At 57.8% G+C, this 8,368-nt stretch overlaps 2 protein-coding genes across 2 annotated transcripts in view; one reads left to right on the top strand and one right to left on the bottom strand.

Moving 5' to 3' along the window:
• The window catches only part of LOC105999046 (suppressor of SWI4 1 homolog), a 5,712-nt gene extending 2,775 nt beyond the window's left edge, over nucleotides 1-2,937 (bottom strand). The window contains exons 1-10 of the mRNA XM_013033931.1: nucleotides 2,852-2,937; nucleotides 2,583-2,753; nucleotides 2,181-2,282; nucleotides 1,896-1,946; nucleotides 1,643-1,813; nucleotides 886-962; nucleotides 581-688; nucleotides 366-489; nucleotides 220-298; nucleotides 4-133 (exon numbers count right to left, since the gene is read on the bottom strand). Of these exons, the coding sequence (XP_012889385.1) occupies nucleotides 4-133; nucleotides 220-298; nucleotides 366-489; nucleotides 581-688; nucleotides 886-962; nucleotides 1,643-1,813; nucleotides 1,896-1,946; nucleotides 2,181-2,282; nucleotides 2,583-2,753; nucleotides 2,852-2,869 (1,031 nt within the window). The 5' untranslated portion in view covers nucleotides 2,870-2,937. The remainder of the gene's footprint in view (nucleotides 1-3; nucleotides 134-219; nucleotides 299-365; nucleotides 490-580; nucleotides 689-885; nucleotides 963-1,642; nucleotides 1,814-1,895; nucleotides 1,947-2,180; nucleotides 2,283-2,582; nucleotides 2,754-2,851) is intronic.
• Nucleotides 2,938-6,146: 3,209 nt separating this feature from the next.
• Angptl6 (angiopoietin-like 6) overlaps nucleotides 6,147-8,368 on the top strand; it is a 7,563-nt gene continuing 5,341 nt past the window's right edge. Inside the window, exons 1-4 of the mRNA XM_013033930.1 lie at nucleotides 6,147-6,153; nucleotides 6,976-7,052; nucleotides 7,456-7,518; nucleotides 7,643-7,745. Of these exons, the coding sequence (XP_012889384.1) occupies nucleotides 6,147-6,153; nucleotides 6,976-7,052; nucleotides 7,456-7,518; nucleotides 7,643-7,745 (250 nt within the window). The remainder of the gene's footprint in view (nucleotides 6,154-6,975; nucleotides 7,053-7,455; nucleotides 7,519-7,642; nucleotides 7,746-8,368) is intronic.

Raw genomic sequence — 8,368 nt, 5'->3', positions numbered from 1 at the left:
GACTTGTTGGCCTCGCGCCGCTCGCGCTTGCGCAGCACGTCCTCCGCCTGCTTTTCCCGCCGCTGCGCCTTGAGCCGCAGCTTCTCCTCCTTGGCGGCCAGGATGGCCTGCAGCTCCTCCTCCGTCTTGTGCACTGCCAGGGGGAGGGACGGGCTTACGGGGCGTCCCCGCGGCGGGGCGCCGCTCCCCGCCGGGCCCCCCAAGCCCGCCGCGCCTCACCGAAACTGTGGAACAGCACATTGCCCGCGCCCACGCCCTCCTGGATCTTCATGAGCTGCAGGGTCATCCGGGGACCGATCTGGGGGGACAGGAAAATCAGTCCTCATGCAAGGCTGGGGGGCAGCGGGGGGCCAGCCCCCCCTCACCTCCGTGAGGCGCACGGCGCTCTGCTGGGCGCGCATGTTGCCGCGGCCCGCGATGGCCTGGGGCAGCTCCGTGACGTTGTGCTCCCCGTCGGGCTCCGCCTCACTTTCCGACAGCCCAGCACCTCTGGGGGGGGGGGGGGGACAGGCAGGACTCTGAGCCGGGCGACCCCGGAGCTGGAGCCCCGCACCGCAGCCCCGCGGCCTGCCCTGCTCACGTGGCCAGCAGCTCGCTGATGTCCTGCAGGCGGCTCATGTTGGGGAACTTCTCCTGCAGCAGCTTCTTCATCCCGCGGCTGGCGCCCACCGGGACCACTTTGATGCTGCTGCAGGGGGGAGGGGGGCGGGTCAGGGCGGCGATCAGAGGGCATGGCAGACCCCCCCCACACTCCTGTCCCCCCTCCCCACAGTGCGTCAGCGCGTTTACTTTGAGGCTGAGCCATCACGAGGTCTCAGCAGCATCAACGTCATCAGCCGCACACCCGGGCCGACCGCACCCCTGCCCCCCCCCAGCAGCACTCACTAATGGCGGAAGTCCAGCTCCTGCGAGTCAGGGTTGTAGTTGATGAGCAGGCAACGCTTGATGGTGTTCAGGTTCACCTGCCAGGGAAAGGCGGCAGGGCCACGTGAACCAGGGTCAATCAAGCACACACCGGTGAGGGTTCACAGGCCGGGGGGGAGGGGGGGGAGGCCTCTGCGGGCAGTGCCCACTGGTTCTGCACTTTACCAAGGACGCACAGATCAGATTTCTACCAAGCCCCAGCTCGTTACACAGCTAACCCAACACCCACAATGCCATGGGGTGGAAGGTGGGGCTCCTGACTTCATCACTTGGTAAGAAGCCTCTGAGCTCAAAGCTGGACTGGGTTACACAACCCAGCCTCAAAACAAAAACAAAAAACAAGCTCAGTTGGAACCTGGTAGCGCACGCCTCTAATCTTAGCTACTCAGGAAAATGAGATCTGAGGATCACGGTTCAAAGCCAGCCCGGGCAGGAAAGTCCGTGAGATTTTTTTTTTGGGGGGGGGTGTCCGGAAGTGGGGCCTGAACTCTGGGCCTGGGTGCAATCCCTCAGCTCTTCAGCTCAAGGCTAGTGCTCTATCACTTGAGCCACAGCGCCACTTCCGGCTTTTTTTCTTTTTGCTTATGTGGTGCTGGGGAATCGAACCCAGGGCCTCAGGCATGCAAGGCAAGCGCTCTACCACTGAGCCACTGTCCCAGCCCCTCCGTGAGACCTGATACCTCCACCCCACCCTGTGCCCACAAGATGCCTGACCCACCTTGTGCACGTTGATGGAGGGGAACAGGTTCTGGAACATGGTGGCCATGAGCTTCACATGCATGCCGTGGGGGCCGAAGCTGTTGAGGACCAGGAGGGGCGGGTGGGCAAACTGCTGCTCGTGCATGCGGTGCCGGCGCAGCGAGGAGACCACGTCACGCACCAGCGTGTACTGCAGGGCAAGGAGGTGAGTAGGTGACCTGGGCCTAGGGCTGTGTCCCCAAGCCCTCCTCTCCCCCACTGCTGCTCCTTACCTTATTGACCTGGAAAGTCAGGGTTGGGCCTCCAGGAAGGCGCATCAGCTTCTGCAGGAAAACAGGGGGTGAGTAATGTGGCAGGATCCAGCCGGGTGGCAGGGGCCTGGGCTGTGGGACCACTGTCCCATCTCTTCAGAGCGTTTACTTTGAAGCCAGAATCATGGCAGCTCAGAGGCATAGGGGTTCATCATGAGAGATGGGAGGAGGCCGCCTGGGGATGGGGGCTGAGGGGTTGGGGGGAGGAGTTAGTGAGGAAACAAAACATGAAGAGGGCCCGCTCACAAAGTATACGCTGGTGTCCGTTTTGCTCAAAATCAGGAAGTGTGTGACCCCCAGGGGCCCGGCCACTGCCACACAGTCCTTCAGGGAATTTTTCTTGCGAACCTACACGTTGTTAAAAAAAAAAAAAGGGAAAGGGATCAATACTGAACAGATCCCACATCGGGCAGAGGTCATTGCAGATGGGAATCACGACACTCCGGGTCTCCTGAGTAACGAATAACATTGAGCCGCGGGGGGGCGGGCTCCAGGTTCCTTCCTGGGAGAGAACTTCGTAGCGCGCGTGAAGCAGATCCCAGGCTGGACGCAGGGAGGGAGCCATCCCGGGGCCCGTCTCCCCGGGGTCCCTCTCCCCGCGGCCCGTGGCCCCTCTCCCCGGGATCCCTCTCCCCGGGGCGCACACACCTGCAGGCGGCTGGCGGTGAGCGGCTCCACGACGCGCCGCAGGTCCAGGCTGAGCTGCCGCACGCTGCGGCCCGCGCGGCCCCGGGTGAACACGAACGAGTGCGGCTGCGCGGCGTAGGCCTCGAGGTTGCGCTGCTGCGCCTGCGCGCGCGCGCGCTTCTGGTGCCGGGACTGCGGAGACGGACAGAGCCGGGGGGCCAGCCGCAGGGTGAGCCGCCGGGGACCCCGCCGCCACGCGCCCTCCTCGCAGCCCGGGAGCCCGCACTCACCTTCCCCGACTGCCCCATGCTGCCTTCTCCTCCACGAGGTCGCTTCTGCGGCCGTTTCCGGCGCTGGGAGGCTCACTTCCGGCGTCCTTCCGGTGACGTCACCGCGCGCGCGATTGCGGGGCGGGGGGGGGAAGGAGGGAAATCGATGGGACGCGTTGCTATGGAGATGGTGGGCGTGCCTGTTTCTAAGGAAACCGGGGCGGGGCTCTGCTGCCAGAGACGGTCAGAGAATCTGGTACACGGGTTCGAATCCCTCCTCTGTCCATGTCCTCCAGCTCTACTATTGAAAAACTTTTTTAGTTTTTGGCCAATTCAGGGCTTGAACCAAGAGCCTGGGCACGGTCCTTGAACCTGTGTGTGCTCAAGGTTAGTGCTCTACCATTTGAGCCATAGCACCCCTTCCAGGGTTGTTGTTGTTGTTGTTTTGAGTGGTTCATTGGGGATCAGAGTCTCACAAGAGCTTTTTCTGCCCGGGCTGGCTTTGAGGAGGGTCCGGTTGTGGTCCTGAACTCTGGGTCTGGGCGCTGTCCCTCAGCTCTTCAGCTCAAGGCTAGCGCTCTACCACTTGAGCCACAGCGCCTGGCTTTTTCTGCTTATGTGGTGCTGAGGAATCGAACCCAGGGCCTCATGCATGCAAGGCAAGCGCTCTACCACTGAGCCACCTTCCCAGGCTCCCCCCGCCTCCCCAGGGCTGGCTTTGAACCATGATCCTCAGACCTCAGCCTCCTGGGTAGCTAGGACTATAGGCCTGAGTCACTGGCTCCCAGCTGAAACTTTTTTTTAACCTGCTAAATTTTTATTTTTCCTGATGAAACTCCCACTGTCACTCTTACTAACAGCTCCACACTCCCACCCCAAAACAATTTCAACAGGCCTGACGTCCTATTTTCTTTTCTGGTTTTTTTTTGGGGGGCCTGGGCGCTGTCCCTCAGCTCTTCAGCTCAAGGCTAGCACTACCACTTGAGCCACAGCGCCACTTCTGGCTTTTTTTCTTTTTGCTTATGTGGTGCTGAGGAATCGAACCCAGGGCCTCAGGCATGCAAGGCAAGTGCTCTACCACTGAGCCACCTTCCCAGCCCCCTCACATCCTATTTTCATGTCATATTCATTCCCATACCTCATTGCTAGCTCCGCCCTCCAGCCTATTTTACGTTGTCATTCTGTATGTGTATGTGTGCGTGTGCATGCACTATCTCCTGTCCTTGAACTTTTTGTTCTTTTTTTCCCTTTTTTTTTTCGTTCCTTCTTTCTTTTTTTCTTTTTCTGATCAAGGCTAGTTAGTACTCTACCACTTGAGAAACACCTCTGCTTCTGGGTTTTTGGTGGTTAAAGATTGGTCTCAGTGGCGCTGTGGTTCAAAGTGGTAGAGAACTGGCCTTCAGCAAAGACAGCTCTGGGACACGGCCCAGGCCCTGAGTTCAAGCCCCATGACCAAAAAGATAATAAAAAATAAAAATAGTAGATGTATGAACCAGTACCGGTGGCTCATGCCTGTAAATCCTAGGTACTCAGGAAACTGAGATCTGAGAATCAAAGTTTGAAACCAGCCCAGGCAGGAAAGTACCTGAGATTCTTATCTCTAAACATATAAAAACTGGAAGTGATAAGGGCTGAAAGTGGTAGTGTATTAGCCTTAAGCTTTTGAAAAAGCTCAGGGACAGTGCCCAGGCCCTGAGTTCACGCCCCAGGACCAACAACAACAAAAATAGTCTCATAAACTTTCCCGCCCCGACTGGCTTTGACTTGTGATCCTTAGATCTCAGCCTCCTGAGTAGTTAGGATTACAGGTGTGAGCTACCAACCAGCTCCATCACTTTTTTTTTTTTGTCACAGGTCTTGAACTCAGGGCTTGGTTGCTGTCCCTGAGCTTTTTCACTCAAGGCTAGTGCTCTATGACTAAGCCACAGCACCACTTCTGGTTTTCTGGTGGTTAATTGGAGATAAGAGTCTCGTGGACTTTCCTGGCTGAGCTGGCTTTGTACTGTGATCCTTAGATCTCAGCCTCTGTGTAGCTAGGATTTCTATTATTATTATTATTAGTAGTAGTCAGTCGTTGGCCTGAACTCTGGGCCTGGGCTCTATCCCTCAGTTCTTCAGCTCAAGGTGAGCGCTATACCATTTGAGCCACACACAGTGTCACTTCCAGCTTTTTCTGCTTTCTGTGGTGTTGAGGAATCCCACCCAGGGCCTCAAGCATGCGAGGCCAGCATTCTACCACTGAGCCACTTTCCTGGCTCCTATATTATTTTTTGTAAGTGCCCACTGCACCAAGGTTTTTTACATCCCATTTCAGATATGCATGTACCGTATTTCCCGCAGAAATAACCTACCCAGTTCTCTCTGTCTCTGAGATGACGCCTCTCTAGTAGCTTGTACTGGCTTGGCTTTGAATATGAACTCACCATCCTTCTGCCTCTGCTTCTGCCGTTTTGTGGCTTGGAGGCTGATAACGAAACCCATATCGTGGGGGTGTCCCCATGCCTTTATTTATTCACAAACAAAGAGACCTAAAGGCAATGCTCAATGCAGACAGATACAGACCAGACGGGGCCTGAAGCCATTGCCTCTTTTTCCTCTTCTGTCCAGGGCCCTGTCTGTCCATGAGGCGAGACATGGAAAGTCCACATCACCTCCTGGCAACTCTGGGCAAGCCAGACATTCGGTGAATAACTCACCTCCTCCTTCTTTCCACTCCAAGCCCCTGACTTGGCCTCAAGATGCTTGGCTTCCTCCCCAAAACCTTGTGGTGGGGGGGAGGAGGAGAGGGGGGACACCCCTCGCTGGGTTGAACATCTTTATCCCCTCCCACCAGTCCCCCCTCCACCATGCATTCTCCCCAATTCCCTCCCCTCTCCTCCAGTTCTACCTCTCTGCCCCCTCCCTGTCTGAAACTCCCCCCTCCCCAATTTCACCCATCATCCTTTTCATCTGCTGCAAACTGACATGGTCTTCTGGTCCCTGTCCCCATCCACCCAGCTCCCAGGCTCTCCTGGCAGATCTCTCTCTATGTCCCCCTATCTCTCTGCCAATGAGGAAGCCGGAGGGGGCTGGGAAGGGGGCTGAAGGGAGGGAGGCCCGCCTCAGGCCTGAAGCCCAGCCTGGCAGCCTTTCTCCCTTCAAATCCGGGACGACCATTTCCTCTCTGAGCCCTGGAGTGCACTCGGGTTACTCCCCAGTTCAAGACGGTGGAAAGGAGGAGGAAGGACTAGCGCCTGAGCTCAGCAGCTCCTCACACAGGTTGGGGAACCTGGCTTTGTTTGGCCTTGGGGACGGGGTGGGGGGCGAGGGGTTCTGCATGATCGGTGAGAAATGGGCCGCAGGGGTCTTCCTTCCTGTTCCGTCCCTGTGGGCTGAGCCTGGTGGGACTATGTGGCCGGGTGTGTGAAAGAAAGATATCTGCAACAAGCAGCCAGGGGCTGATGGGTGTTGCTCGGTGTGTGGATCACTGATCGTAAGTGTGCAACACAGATCTAGACGCTCAAACCGTGGAGTATCTCCAAGTTGGACTCCGTGTGTGTGTGTGTGTGTGTGTGTGTGGTATTTTTCTCTTAAATATTGAAGTGTCGTATGGAGGGGTTGCCGTGATATTCTGCATTGCTCCTGAATGCGTATCACGCTTCCGTTTGTGTGTGGGGGAGGGAAGGGGTTTGCTGGGTATAGATGCCAGAGGCCTGCAACAACTCTTCTTGGAGCCACGCCCCTACCTTCAAGCCACGCCCCACTAGGGAGCCACGCCCACCCCAGTCCTTTGCCCCACCAAGTAGCTGCACCTCCTACTCTAACCCCGCCCCTACCTCCAAGCCCCGCCCCATGCCCCGCCCACTCTGTTTTTGTGCCCATGTGACCACACCTCCTATTACTTTAGCCCTGCCCTGCATCTGAGCCGGGCCCACCCCCTGTCCCATGTCCTATCACATAGCTGCACCTACGATTTTAGCCACGCCCACCCATGAACCACGCCCACCCCGTTCTATACTTGCAGCTACATCTCTTACTTGAGCCACGCCCACTTCTGCTTTCTGCCCACCAGGTAGCCACACCTCCCCTCCTTTGAGCCACGCCCCGTTTTGGGCCACGCCCCTACCATCAGTCCCCTCCCCTCCTGATCTATGCCCCCCATGTAGGTGTACCGCCTACTACCTTAGCCACGCCCCAGTTCCAAGCCACACCCACCCTGTTCTACGCCTCACCAGGAAGCTGCGTCAGCTCTAGCCACGCCCCACATTTGAGCCCCACCCTTCCCAAGCCACACCCACACCAGCTCGGGCTCCTCCACTACTTTTGCCCTGCTTCTCCATCTAGCCTCACCCCTACCACTGAGCCCTGCGTGCAACCTCCTGAATGTGTCTTCCTGTCTGTTACTTTGTGCATTCAGGAGCCAAGCTCCCTGGAATGAATTCTGTCACCTCTTTTTCTGTCTGTGTGACCCATAGGCAAGTCATTCACCCTCTCTGAGCTTTAGTTATGAAAAAAGGTGTACAGGTTACTGCGACCTGCCACCCAGCAGGTGCCTGGTGAAGGTCCCCATCGCTGGTCCCCCTGTGTGTGCTGTGGGTGTGGGGGAGTCTGGGCTCCGAACTGCCTGATTCTCTGTCCTCTGCTAGGAGGAAAAGAAGCGAAAGCGGCATCGGGGCAGTGACCTGTCTTATCAGGCTCTGGAGCCCTGGGTTGGGAGTCTGGCAGCTGGGCCTCAGTTCTCATGGAGGAAATGCTAAATATTTACAATTGCTGCGCTGGGTTGGGGGTGGGGGGTTCTCAGCCCTCTCCCTCCTTCTCTCTTACCCGCCTCAGCCAGTCCCCAGCTCAGAGGTCCTCCTGGACCCTCCGCTCTTCCTGGGACTTCCTGCGTCTGCAGAGAACCTCGCTGGATCATGGCGGGTCTCGGTGGTGAGAGGTGAGGGAGAGGGGCCCAGGAGGAGGTGAGGGGAAGATCCCTGATCCTGGCAGGCCGCGTGAGTTTGAATGTGGCAACATCTGGGGCTGGGGCTGATGGGTGCATGCGAATTCCAAGTGCCAGGAAGCATAGACAGGGGGGCCGGGCATAGTGGTGCATGCCTGTAGCCACAGCCACACCATCAGGAAGCAGAGGCAAGAGGATCTTGAGTTCCAGGACAGTCTGGGGGGGGGTTCCCATCGTGAGACCCCCCCATCTCAAATATAAAAAGATAAGCTCTTCCGTGGCTTGTGGGAGGCCCTGCGTCCCATCCGTCAGAAAATAAATGTCTAGGGAGAATGTTCCAGACTCAGGAAACCAACAAAGGTCAGCATTTGCCTGGGAAGGCAGAGCCAGCGGACCAGGCCAACACGGGCACCAGAAGGTTCTGAGCAGAGGGGTGTGCGGGGCCTTAGAGGTGCTCACAGGCGGCCGGGCGGCTATGGCGGTGGCGGTGGGGACTAGGCCGAGGTTGCGGTCAGAAGGCTGGAAACCAGGGAGGCATTAGCTGTAAGGAGATCCGGATGGTGCCTGGAGCAAGGGAGAGAGAGAGGGAGGGGTGGGGTGGGGGAAGAGGGGGGGGA

Source organism: Dipodomys ordii, unplaced genomic scaffold (genome assembly GCF_000151885.1).
Source record: "Dipodomys ordii isolate 6190 unplaced genomic scaffold, Dord_2.0 Scaffold180, whole genome shotgun sequence".
NCBI lineage: Eukaryota > Metazoa > Chordata > Mammalia > Rodentia > Heteromyidae > Dipodomys > Dipodomys ordii.
Note: the sequence above shows the minus strand (reverse complement) of the source record. Positions and strands in the feature narration are given on the sequence as shown.